Raw genomic sequence first — 14,370 nt, 5'->3', positions numbered from 1 at the left:
TAGACTACTAGGGCATACCTATGTACAAATTATATTTTAGAATGATTTTAATACTAAGCACGTTCAAGTAATGATTAAATGAAGTGGGGTGAACAGAGTAGACGTATGAAGTAGGTAAAATTTTTTTTTTCCCGCTTCGTTTATATTTTATGACTTTATTTATCTCTGGAATATAAATTTATATAGATCCTACATATTCTTAGCATCAAGTAATTTATTATCTTTACTTTCAACTTAATTCAATTGCGATATGCTCTCTAAATATAACTTTATGCACAGCTATTCAATTTAAGATTTTTCATTGAAACTTCATTTACTAGAGTACAAGTTTACAGATTTTCTTCACACTTCAAAATTTCTAGTGCATTTTTATTCAGAACACCTTCTGTTATATGTTTGGTTCTCAAAAAAATGTAAATTATAGTGAAACAGCAATATTCCATCTAAGATGTGTGTCTTTTAGACAATTTTTAGTTTTTATTGTGTTCTTCTCATCTCTTTTTATAATATACATTTTTAAAGAAATCATTTCCTGCAATCAAATTTCTATTTTTTGTTTCCAAAACTCTCAGTGTTCACTGAACCGGCGGGTGAAAAAAAACAGTTTTTGTTAAATCTTCAACTCTGTGAACTTAAGATATGTTCTTTGTCCGGGAAAACCTTTTAAAAAAAATAAAAGATCGTAGTAAGCTTTGTAGTGATGAATTCATAATTATTTTAAATGCAGCCCATAAATCAATATTTTATTCGAAAATTTGAAACTGGAAAATGTATTATCATCACGCGTCTATGGATATTTTCTATATGATTCTCCAATTCAGATTTCCATGAAACTAAAGAGAAATACTGCCTAAGCTCGGCAATCCCGTATTTTTCTGCTCATATTACAAGGTGTAAAGGTAATTTTTAGGTATGTTTATGATTCTCGTTATCCTCATTACACTGCTTTGAAATATTAACCATTTTTTCCCCCGTAATTTAACATTTTAACTTCCTATTAAAGGCCTTTTAAAGTCTACATTGTTTTCGAACATTCCTCAACAATAGTATACATAATGTCCAATATAAACACTAACTAGAGTCATCAAGCTCGTCAAATTCTCATTACCCCCATTCAATCATTATTAGTTACTTAGCCTCCGATCTTAGATGGAATACCGGGTGTTTCTGAAAGCGGACTGACACGACCGATATCTACCCAGATCGTAAGATAGGGATTGAAATGATGTATCAAATTATTCTGAATTGAGAATAATTTGTCATTATAAACAAATATCGCGGGGTCCATGCCATGATCTGATATTTCTTGTTAGAAAAATGATTCGCAAATTAAAAAGCCACTGTTGAGAATTTTTTTTTTTTCAAGGGAAAATTAAATTAAATCTATAATGAGGTGTAGATAGTTGACCGTAGATTAATGCTTGAAGAAGTTTGTCGGGGGGTGCGGTCAGCAAAGAACAACATAAATAAACAAAACCATATTTATTTATTTTATGCCGACGTTTCGACCTGAGTTTCAGGTCTTCATTAGGGGTTGTGGAGTAGAGGGAAAATTGGTAACTGACTGGTCAAAATAAATAAATATGGTTTTGTTTATTTATGTTGTTCTTTGCTGACCGCACCCCCCGACAAACTTCTTCAAGCATAAATTAAATCTATTTTTTGCGTAATATTTTTAATAAATAAAATTAATTAATTTGGTCTAAGAAAAACATTGGTTTAAGTAAAATAATTAATAAGAACTATATAATTTTATTTTTAATCACCTCCATGCACAACCGTTGGTTTAGTAACTTCCTTACAGAGTACTGCAACCTTGACTCCTCATAGACAGATCTATCTATAAAGTCTATAAAGAATTCATGTGTATCTTTTCGGGTTGTAATAATTAATTGTGATTGAAAACATTATATGCAACACTACAGAAACCGTTGTGTTTTATCCATTGATAAAATAGATGTAGTTTCTCCCTTGAATCAATTATGTTTACCGAAATATCTAATTTTATCCCAATTAGGCATATTCCTGGAATTAATGAGATTTTTTTTTAAACTAACGCCTCCATGTGGAATCAAGTCTATCTTAGTTCTGACAGCCTAATGTAAATATACGTTACGATGGTGATGGTCTAATTTTAGTAGCCCAGCTGTTGCTACGTCGTCCTTGAGGAATGGACATGTTAGTAGGTGCCGAAAGTCATTGGTTGATTTTGATCAACAATTAACGGGTACTTCAAATCAACTATTCCGCATTCACATGTAAGTAGCCTGTTGTAAACGTTTGTGTTAAGGCGTCACCTTAGTAACATTGTGTCTGCAGCGGCGCCGCTTAGATTGCGGGTTCACTTTTATTTCGTGGTTGTCCCCCGAAATGAAAACTGGGCCTTTATGTCAGTAATGGCTAGATAAGGGATAAATAAAAAAAAGCAACGGAAGCTTACTATAAATATTATTTTGGGAAGATTTCAGAGAAATCCTTGTGTCAGCAGATTCTCCCTACATTTTCGGTCCGTGAAGATCTTCAGAAGATCTGTCTATTTCACTTTTTATCAGAGACACAGTACTTCATAATTTAGGGGAATATCTGGCTGAGGCGAGATCCTCAGCATCCTCATTTTGCAAGTTTATTTGATCTTTCATTTCATCCGCTGTGTGAGAAGACACTCTTGTAAATTATCTCTGATTTAGTTCCATGAAATAAACGATTATTTTCTATGAATCATCAACAATATTGTAGCGTTATCTGGGCCAGGAATCATCACACAATTTTTTTTTTTTATTGCAAACTAAAGAGATTACCACAATACAATCACTCCACTACGGCTTTCTGTACCCTTCCTCCCCTCGAAAACCCCTGCCCACAACTACAGCCAACAGATCACTGTTATCGATCAATCGGTAATTTCAATTATTATCGATCGTTTCTCGACCGACGAGATAACCTCGTTACAATATGGTTGTCACTAAATGTTTGTGTCCCAAGAGCTAAAATGGCTGCTCAAGAGTTGACTATATGGGATTTCCCAGTTCCAAAACTTTTTTTTTCCTACGCCAAAGGAGGCATTTCTGCCATTTGGTTTCGAACAGCCCAATAAAATTTAGCTTTGTTCACGTAACTCCTGTCTGTAATTAAGTCCGTCGTTGCCACACATGCAAATATGTGATCGCCGGTCATCTCACCATCTCCACACAGGACGCAGTCTGAAGACTCAGCCTCTCCTATTCTCTCCAGGTGGTGCCGCCAATAGTCATGTCCAGTGTTCAACCTGAAGTATGCCAATGCCACCGCTCTTGATAAAGTCAATGGAGGGCGCTTCTTAGGATCTAGCAATGCCACCCAGTTCTTACCCACACATTCTCCTCTACTCCTTTCCTCCGCTCTTTCAGTGATAACGCTTCGGGCCATTTCTTTCTACTAGCAAGAATTCTAGCATTAGCCGAGGGATGTCCTGAGGCTATTGCCAACAGTGCTGCCCTAGAATCCGACAGCAGAACTATCTTCTTTGCGCTGGCGTGAGCAAGCTTTTCTAAAGCCAACGTAATAGTAGCTACCTCTCCATCAAAATTGGTAGCGTTTGCTCCAGCAGGTGCTGATAGTTGGAACCGGCTGCTATAGACACCTGCACTCGCATTTTTATTTGCCTTTCTAGCTGACCCATCAGTGTATATATGGATCCATTCTGGCTCTGGGTAGCGCTCGGCTACAGTGGCCAATGCCACAGTCCTTAGATCTTTCGCAGGGGTCATGGATTTGTTGATGGGCGTTATTAGATCCAGTGCTATAGCATATGGACACGTCCAAACGCTTTGTTTAGTAAAGTCAAGCAGAGGCTCTCACATCTCAAAGTTCAGGCCTAGGCTAGGATTTTGTTGTTTCAATAAATGTTAACTGCGTTTTTAGTCGCCTAGCATTACCAACAGTGCTGGCCCAGTAATCACTGCCATTCCTTAGCACGCGCTCGTAAAGGATGACGGCATTCATTTTTCGCCTATCTTTTAGGGACTCGATCTCTATTTTCAGTTGCATGGCTAGAATCGGTGTCGATTTAGCCGCACCGGTAATAACCCTCAATGCCTTATTTTGAACTATATCAAGACGTCCCAGCACTGAATCGGTAGCTGTAACCATAATCCCTGATCCATATTCCAGGACTGGTCTTATATATGACCTATATGCATGTCTTAACACCTCAGCCGTTGCTTCCCATTTTATGGCTGTGATTCGTTTTATTAGTCGCAGTCTTGATTCTCCTTTATCAGCAGCATGCTCACATTGCTTAGCCCAGGTTAGCTTATCATCCTAGATATTTCGCTTCATGAGTCCTGTTAATATTCTGATTATCAAAATTCACACGGAGCTCATGCTGCTTCAGTTCCAAAACTGAGTAGTTCCTTTTCCTCTGCTTCTCTAACCGTTGTTATCTCCCTGCCAAATTTGTGGTGTGTTTACCTACAGCAGCAAAACCCTTTCACAGGTTTTCACTACAGATGCAAGACGATCGGCTGTAGCTGAGCCATCGGTAAACACAGTCAGCTGGGTCTGTGGTATTTATTTATTCGAGTGTCCTTAGTAGGGTTTCTGGTGTCTCTCATTGTGTGCATCAAGTTTGGATGGAGAATCTTATAACCACCATCTTACATATTACATTGAGAGAACCACTATAAATCTGCATCGGTGCTCTTGCAACCAGCTCGTGACAATATTTGGTTCTTTGTCGTTCTGCAACCTCTAAAAAAGTTACTTAAGTAATGACTATTTTGTGAATTATCCAAGATGGATAGTATAGATTCAAAAGCAGTTGCAATGAATTCTGATCTATAATACAAGACATAAGAGAAACGCAATACGGGTATAATCCCTTAGATATGTCGACAACAAACGAAGGGGAAAACCGCGAACTGCTTAGGCCTAGGGGCGACAGGAGATGTTTTTGGTTTAAGATAATGTACAGCAACAAGCGCTGGTTTATTGACACGGGCTTAAGAAAATTCATGATCTGAATTCTAAAGTTCTACCTTATTCACCTGACTTGTTTCTAACTGTCTACCATTTATTCAGAGTGTTTGACATATTTTTCAGGAAAGGGAAAAGGAATACCTCTGTATTGTATTTAAACAAACCTCTCAACTTCTCAGAATATAAATTACTGATTTGAATTTTATAGAATGTCTCTTAATATTGAATGAAGTGCACCAGAATAACTACTTTGTTTAGAATTTTTCATGTACCCTAACTAGTGAAACTATCTTATCTATTTGTACCATGTATGTAATATAAATTTTATAATGTTTATAATTTATCAGCATTCTAATGACGTCATCATAACTTTTATTGTTTATCTGGGATAAAGAAAAACGGTAATATACAGAGTAAATTTAGTATGGCTATTGCTGTCATAAAAATATAATTAATTTTTATTTAAATATGCCATTTTTATGTAAATGTATTTATCCCAGTTGTTCTTAGTTTTGTTTAAAAAAGAAATTAAAACTGCCAATTCACTGATCGTAAAGGTCTGGTAATCATACAGATGTGGAGTGTAAACTTCAGGTAATTATCTGGACTACAGTCTGGATATTTTACTCGGTTATAGTTTAAGATGGAACGGCGGATTAGTTGATAGATATAGCTTAAACCTCACTACGCTATTATATTTGTGCAATTGTTAACTTTGATAATGCAAGAGGTTATTATGTACAAAAATATCAGCAATAGATAGCATTCTGATGAAGATTTTTTGTTGGAATTATGGAGACTCTAGGTGCAGGTACTATAAATGAATTACGACAAGAAATTGAAAGACTTAGTCGTGAACTTGACCAGGCTAGTAGTGAAAAAGTCCAGTCTGCTCAATATGGATTGGTGTTATTGGAAGAAAAAGAAAACTTGCAGCAGAGGTGTGAAGAACTTGAAAGTTTATACGAAAACACCAGAAATGAACTTGACATTACCCAGGAAGTATGTACTAGTTTGTCACAATTCTTTATTTTTAAGCTTTTTTTTAACTTTATCATATAGCATACAATCTATTGCAGTCTGCCTCTAAATATATTTAATTCAAACTTGTAGTATAGAATGTCACAATCCTTATGACAGATTCTGAGGAATGCATTCACATTATTTTTCTGTAGTCTCTTCTCAAGATACTTATAATTTATCTATCCAAGAATCCATTTTACGATTGCTTTAGACCGAAATTTTGATTTTATTCAAAAGTTTTCTGTAGAGGTGATAATGATTTATTGTTATGTTTTTACTTTTACTCATTTAGTAACATGAGTTCTAAAGAATTCTTTACATTTTGAGATGATCTCTATTTTAGAGGATAACTGTTATCATATTTCTATATCTGCTGTATTCATAACCTTATAATAGCATATATTGATCGTACATTTTGAAGGTTTAAATCAAATATGTTTTATTACTTTCTTTTAGCTGATGCCTTCTTTGTATTCAAGTGTTATTTTAGCATTTTCTCTCAGTAAAAACCTTAGTTTTTAAGTATAGATTAAATAAAAGTGTACTTATGTTTGTGAAGGTACAGATATTTTGTGATTATATACTTAAATATAAAAAATTAACTGCTAAGCCAAGAGACTGTTTGCGTACTATGATATAATGGTGAAAAGTTGCTGAAACTCTAGGGCCCAAGTCAAGAGTTAAATCTTACATACACCTTCTTTTTCTTTGAGTCGTTTGTGTTATGTAATGTTTGATAGTTATTAGTTGGACCTAATATACTTTTTTTTAAAGTTTTTATTAATTTTTTTTAGTGAATTTTTTTTCATTTTAAATTGTTTCATTAAGTGTTATATTTTCCCTAGGCGTTGGCGAAATTCCAGACAACTCACAAGGTTACTAAGGAATCTGGAATTGAGCAGGAAGAATCCCTCCTCAGCGAATCAGCTGCTATGGAAACATCTCTCAATTCCACTATCCTTGATTTAGAAAATGATTTGAAACAAGTAACTACCTTTTCTAGATTTACTTTTATGATACGGAAATGGAGCAATTACTTTAATTGTAATCAATTTCTGGATATTCACAATAAATTGATTATTAGTGCTTTTTGCAGTTATTATTTAATTAGTTTCCTAATGTATTATTAGCTATTAATTATTAAACTTATAATTTTTATATTTCTTTTCATTGGTGTAGTTATCATGATATGAATTAGAATCATTATTATTTACAATAATATAACATTATAACATTATTATTTTTACAATATTTATCATCTCTTTAACTTAATATAATGGTACAATACTTTTCTTGATTTGATAGGCATGCGATAGAATGCTTTGTCCTAAATTGGCTCTTGTTATGGAACATAAAACTCATTTTTCCTTGGGACAAAATGTTAGTCAAATACTTTAAATCTTACTAACAATTCAAATTTTAACATAGCTTTCTACAGTGACTAGTTTAGATTAACCCTCAGGAATTTCTTGAAATAGGATCTTAGTTGATATTTTTTGTGCTTGTGAATTTCAAGTAATCTGTTGAAGTATGACTTAATCTCGTTAAAACCAATTTAGTAGAAATTCAAGGTTTCTTGAAAATATCTATCCTTTTGATATTTTTCCAGTAATTTCATCAATTAAAGCAAAACTATGTCTCTTGTTCGTTATAATTTTTAATATTTTAACCTCTCAAATGGCTTATTATCAAAACGATTCTCGTGTTACTTGTGTAATGAATCATAGTTAAAGTTCATTTTGATTGACTTTACCTTGTTTCTATTACTGAGATTTTATGTATATGATACCTATAAAATTCAAATATAAATTATTGAATTTGGTTGATAACTTAACATGTATTACATTCTCTTTTATCTGAGATATAGCAAGATACAATATTGCTATAAATTATTAAATGTTTAATTTTAAATATGTAAATATAGTAATTTAACTAAGTAGTGTGTTTGTAACTAGCTTGCTCTTGGTGTAATCTTAACCTTATTTTTTTCCTATACTTCAGTTCTGGTTAGTAAGGTTAGTAATTTACTTTAGTGGTAAAAAACAGGTGTTGTAGCTGGTAACTTCCAATTATCAATTTCTGTTAAAAAATCTACCAAGCTGACACTCTCCATATGAAATCAATGATGAATATTTTTATATTATTTTTTTAACTTATTAATTCATAAGACATTTCATAAAACTCTCATATGAATACAATTTATTTAAAATTTTTATAGATTTTCTGAAAAAGTGGACATCTATTATCTTTATTGATACCCTGACAAACTGAATATGAATTTGTTAATATTTCAAACATTTTTTTCAGATTTTAAAATCTTTAAATTTGTCTCCATCTTTTCTTCTCCTATTTAGATCTACAATATAGGATTTTACAAAGTTTCTTTTCGTCTCTCTACTTCATTTGTCTTCCTATTTTTGTGATATTCATTGTCATTCAATGAGTTGGGTGTTGGCTAATGTGCTCTTGTCAACAATGGTATTGGTTAACAGTCAAGTTCTTATCTCGCAACATTGGAGAGGGGTCATTTTGTTCTATTACTTCTATCTGAATTCTGAAATCTTGAATCCATTTAATTTTCTTGTCTCCTTGTTTACTTTGCCATAGGAATTATGTACTACCATACCTTGTATGTTTTTTGTTTTTTATGGTTGGACATTGTTTTTTACCTTCGAGTTGTTGAACTTCTTGAAATCTTCAAACATAACCAAATATAGGAAGGAGATAGTCGGGAATGCGTTCAAAAGAAACAAAAAATAATTATCAACTATTCATTTGTCAAGCAAATGATTAGTAGATAACTATTTTTTGTTCCTTTTAGCGGCACCTCCATTATTATTATTACACTGAGGGTCGGGAATCCCTTTTTCACTTCCACCCAGTTGGATCTTTTGTTAGTTACCCCTCTTTCCATTAGATATCCCATATGAATCCTATGCTTCTTACGAAGTTCAATAATTCTTTTGGGTTTGTTCTAGAAATGTCTTCAGGTTCCATTCTGTCCTGTCCCAAATACTGCAGTCTTCGAAAGGCAAGGGGTTCACATTCACACAGAATGTGCTATGCATTTTCTTTGTCTTTCATACATAGATGACAGATGGAATCCTCCAACAGCCTCATCTTCTTAAGATGATATTTTAAGGGGCAGTGGCCCGTGAAGAGTTCATTTCTAGTAAGTTGGAGGTAAAATTTTATTTTTTCCTCTTTTATTTTAATAAAGAGCTTGGATTGCTTCATGCCTGGTTTCAATGTCCAGTATTTCCTTCTCTTTATGTTCCCAGGAATCAACCACCTTCCTGATTGCACTTCCAGATATGTTGCAATATGGCTCAGGGCCAATAAGCATCATTTCTGATCCCTTCCTTCTAGGGTATCTGCCTTCTTGTTTCCTTCAATCCCTTCATGTCCTGGGGTCCACATCAAGATCAACGACATCCCCAACTATCTCCTTCATATTCAGTTATGTTCAAGCATTTTTTATTTATAATGACCAAATAATACTTTGCAAACCTGTCACAGGTGCTGACAGAAGGCTCAATTTTTAGTAGCATTTCCCTAATCTCTCCTCTGCTTTTGGATCAGGGAAGGCCTGATACATTCAGGCCTTTGAATTGGATTAATTCATAATTTTCAATGGATTGTTTTCATTTTGGTATCATATTTCACATAAATCCTAATCTGTTTCCATTTAATTTACCTCTTCTCTGCTCATTATAGTTTACTTAAAGTGCTATAAACCTCAGTTGTTTTTCTTCTATCAATGAACGTTAAGAATGACTCCATTTAAATTTTTAACTACAAGAGAAAAAGTTGAGATTATAAATTACAGTTGAAAAAACAAAAAAATTTGTTAGGCCAAAAATCTAAAATCAGAAGGAATCAAATCAAGATATCAACTGTTATCTTGCCTTAGGATAAGATGCTCTCCCCTATTCTAATCAGACTGTGGTCAGTCAGTCAGTGGCCCTATCAAGCATACTTAAAGAACGATGTTGCTCTGGACTCTCCAGCTGACCCTGTCTCTCATAGCAATCACAGATGCATCCCTAATTTTAGATAATCTCTTTCTACTTTGATGTTAAATATTATCTTAGTCCTCATTCACTGTATAGTCTATTTATTTATAAACTTATTAGACAAGGTAAGAATACCTGCCTTAAATATTCAATATTGCCCTTAGAATCTATCTTCACTTTATTATATCACTTAAAAGGAGCTACCTAGGCTTATTCTATCTTATAATCATCTTTGAATCTAAACTCATTTCTCTCTTAGGCCTGTATGTTTAACAATATCTATTTCAACCTAAAATTATTAAAAAATTCATCTTATTTTAGGGATAATTATATAAAATTAACGTTTATAGTACCCAATCGATATTCATTTATGTTGAGCTTTGTCATTTTGTTTCTTTATTAATATATTGTTAAAAAATTAGCCTCTGTCATTATTTCTATTTTCTCCTTTGTTCCCCATTATTGAAAAATGCCCATGAATTTTTTCCCGTGAAATTACTGATTAAAATTCAGTATATGAACAATTATATTATTTGTTATTTTTTTAGATGCACACAAATGGTGTTTTAAGATAATGTATTTTACTAATTATAGACTAATATTAGTCTAGTAAGACTTTTTTATGTCTTATCATCTAACAAAGAGGGGAGGGTAAAATAATTGAATTAGAACTCGTATGTCAGAAAAGAGTTGGCGTTAAGGAGCACTGAGAGGAAGACCAGAGTTGTTGGTAAGGGAAGGAATGAGACTCAGTGGTTAGGGAGCTAAAGTGTTTCCTGGAATAAAATATAATAACATAAGTAAATATGAGAATGTGACAGCCACTAAGGTACTGAAAGGTGGGTTTACATCGGAGATGTAATTACAGGAAGAATAACAGAAATGGAGAAATTTGATTTTCAAAAATTATATTATAATCTGTAGTTTATCTCTGGTGTCTCTGGTGCATTTAAATACATAGTCTAATCACTTATAATTTTTCTATATTTAAGTAAATTTCTTACTGATAGGACTTTTTTATTATTTTTCAGATGAGACAGGAGTTAGATAGAGCAGTGGAAGAGAGAGATAGAATATTACATGAATATAATGAATTAAATAAATGTAAAATTGAAATAGAGCGTGAAAGGAAGCAAATTAGGTCGGAATTAAAAGAAATAAAGACTAGAGAAACTCGTCTTCTTCTTGATTATTCCGAATTAGAAGAAGAAAATATTACTCTTCAAAAGCAAGTTTCAGGACTGAAGTCATCTCAGGTAAATATTTTTTTCTTATTTTATTCTTTTTAATACTTTTTATTTATTTATTTTTTTGTTAACAATGGATAGTTCCACTTTAAGTTCAAGTTCCAAGTGCTCAGGTGATCAGTTCTGACCTGAGGGTTTACTTTTTCATTTCTGTGGTGGTTCCTCAAAATCCTTGACCCTCCACCATGGTTAGAATAGGTTGGTTTCCTCTAGATAAACCGCCACCCTCCCTGACCAGGAAGGGGGTTTTAAAAATTAAAAAAAAAGTTCCACTTTTTTATTAGTTCTTAGGGAAAAAAAATTTCGAATCTACATGTTTATGTTTGAGATAAATAAAGTATAAGGTTGTCAATGAATACAAAATTTAATGATAAAAAACTATTATCCTACTAGTTTTTTAATTAGCACAGCTGTTTCCAAGGTTTATGCACTCTGAAGTCTAATTTTGGCAAAGTTGGTAAAATTTTGTGTTGTCACAACTGTCATTTTGAACTTGATTCTGGTATGAATTTACAATGTTAGTTACTCATTTGAAGCAATTTTTTTTTAATTCACTAGGCAGTTTTAGTTAGAAAGCCCAATTTTGGAATTATAAATTAAAAGTAGAAATAAAGTGTGAAAACGTTTCACTAAACCTAAAAATCTTTCTCCATTTAATTTATAAACCTATGAGAGATAAGAAAAACGTCATAGGACCAATGTTGTGTATTGTTTTGACTTTAATTGGTCTATCAAGTTTAAAGACTAATAGTGTCTTCTAAGTGTCAAATATAATTTTAAAATTGGTGAAAAGTGTACAAAATTTGTGTCTAAAAAATTCTAGCTAAAGTATATCTGATGAAAACATGACAAAAATTTATAGACTTTATAAAACTTATAAATATCGCAAAACATGTAACCGTTGATATAATCTTTTTGTTAATAGGTATTAACATTTACAATACACCTTGAAAAATAAATCTTATAGGTTTTAAAATTGGATCTGCCAGTTTGATTTTTTTGGGAGTAAAACATTAGTATTTTTACTGTTTCCTATATTTTATATTTTAGAATTTCCTCATATGTAATCAGCCAAAAGGTATAAATTTGCCAATTTCCTAGTTTATTCCTTAACTGGAAGTAGATTAGGATTTGTACAAATGAGCTAGTAAAAGGGAGAAAAAGTGACTCACTACCTGTGGATATGTGAAAGAGTAGCACCAGGTATTTAGCTTTGAAATATAAGGTACTTGCTAATAATTCCAAATTTGGGGGTTTACAAATTGTATTTGAAAGATTTTTAATTTAGAACAACCATTTCTATGATAGGATTTTTAAAGTCACTACATCGAATTACTTGACAAAGTTGAAAAAAATTTTTGTTTTTGCACCATTTCAACCATATTGCTGGGCAAAACCATATTTAATCAGTGTTAGTTTCTATTTCAGGCATTCGATTGTGAAACATGGTGACTGAAAAAATGAAAACTTTCACGATGACAAACTGTTTTTTAATTACAATGTTTTACCTTATAGCAGAAGTTTAATTCAATTCCAAAATTATTCCTTAAAAAACAGATATTTTCAAAAATCTTTAAAATAAGCTCTAAAGAACCCTGTGAATTCACAGCTAATGTCAGATGCAATGTTTTATGATTGATAGCCTCATTAGTTGTTATTTACTGAAACTGTAGACAATTGATAAGTGCATTTAAGAAGCCCAAATAGTTATGATAATTAATGAATTTTTAATGAGGTTACAAATATAATAAACTTGAAAATGGTGAGGAAAAATTTGAGAAAAGTCAGAAATTTTTTCAAGGTACTTTACTTATTATCTAGTGATTATTTTGTGGCACCAACCCGTTTCCAATGAATTCTTTATTTACTTCTAGGATTTGTGGTGGCTATAAACATGTTTATGGTTGGATACTAAAGGTTTAATTTAAATCTATAATGATTTAAGGTTTAATTTATAATCATACTACTTGAGATATATTATCAATATCTTATTTCCTATTCAATTTTTAGTCAAGTAGTATGATTATAAAGTTTAATTTAAATCTATAATGATTTAAGGTTTAATTTATAATCATACTACTTGAGATATATTATCAATATCTTATTTCCTATTCAATTTTTAGAATTTTTTTTCTTGTTTAATTTAAATGTGGAAAAAAGTGCCATGATATTAAATAATTTTCCAAGTGGGTATATTAAATGACTGTAATGTTATGATATTGTTTATACTTGTTTACAGGTAGAGTTTGAGGGTGCAAAACATGAAATTAGTCGATTGCAAGAAGAAGTTGAAGTTTACCAACAGCAGGTTGATGAACTAACTAAACTCAAAAAGATAGCAGAAAAGCAGATGGAAGAAGCTTTAGAATCATTGCAGGTACTCATTTATGATTTTTATTTTTCATTTTATTTTCTATTGTGTTTAATTGAACATATGTTTTATGTTATCTTTCATTTAGCAATACAAATATAGTATTTATTAACAAATTATTTCATATATCTTATACTTATATCCTTTAATATTTTATTCATGTTCATTGTAAGTATAATGTGTGGGAAAAAATTAAAAATAAAACAAAATGTCATAATATAATTTTTTGACATTTAATTCTTTGAACTTTAAAGGAACACAGCACCTGTTTTAATGATTAAAAAAAACTTTTTTGTACATGATTCGTTAAAAAACTGTTTCACCAACAACTTTTTTATCACATTACTCACTTTATTATTTATGTTTGTTTATTTTAATTTTTTTATTTTCAGGCAGAAAGAGAAGCAAAATATGCCATGAAAAAGGAATTAGATCATCGTATTAATAGTGAATCTATGTATAGTTTGAGCAATTTGGCTTTCAACATGAGAGGTACATTTGACATTTATATCTTTTTCATTCTACAGTGTTATTTTTTCCTCATATGAATAATTTATTTACTGTTATGTTCCTTTTGTACTTATGTCAGATTCTGTTTCTTGGAAAATGACTTAAGTCAAGTCCTATACATAAATGTAAAAACATTTGTATTGTCAAATCCATTGAAAAAACACTTTTTATTTCATTTATTTGTTTCTTTTTGTTTTTCATTATTGTTTGAACTGTAATTCTTGGTTAACCTAATTTTTCATATATA

The 14,370-nt window shown here is 31.7% G+C and overlaps 1 protein-coding gene across 1 annotated transcript in view; it reads left to right on the top strand.

Annotated features, from left to right (window-relative positions):
* Positions 1-5,604: 5,604 nt before the first annotated feature.
* BicD (protein bicaudal D) overlaps positions 5,605-14,370 on the top strand; it is a 29,272-nt gene continuing 20,506 nt past the window's right edge. Inside the window, exons 1-5 of the mRNA XM_014425646.3 lie at positions 5,605-5,958; positions 6,825-6,965; positions 11,027-11,251; positions 13,482-13,619; positions 14,006-14,105. Of these exons, the coding sequence (XP_014281132.1) occupies positions 5,749-5,958; positions 6,825-6,965; positions 11,027-11,251; positions 13,482-13,619; positions 14,006-14,105 (814 nt within the window). The 5' untranslated portion in view covers positions 5,605-5,748. The remainder of the gene's footprint in view (positions 5,959-6,824; positions 6,966-11,026; positions 11,252-13,481; positions 13,620-14,005; positions 14,106-14,370) is intronic.

The sequence above is a fragment of the Halyomorpha halys genome, unplaced genomic scaffold (assembly GCF_000696795.3).
Source record: "Halyomorpha halys isolate HHAL.00 unplaced genomic scaffold, Hhal_1.1 Scaffold525.1, whole genome shotgun sequence".
Taxonomy (NCBI): domain Eukaryota; kingdom Metazoa; phylum Arthropoda; class Insecta; order Hemiptera; family Pentatomidae; genus Halyomorpha; species Halyomorpha halys.
The sequence above is the reverse complement of the archived record's forward strand: the minus strand, read 5'-3'. Positions and strand labels throughout refer to the sequence as shown.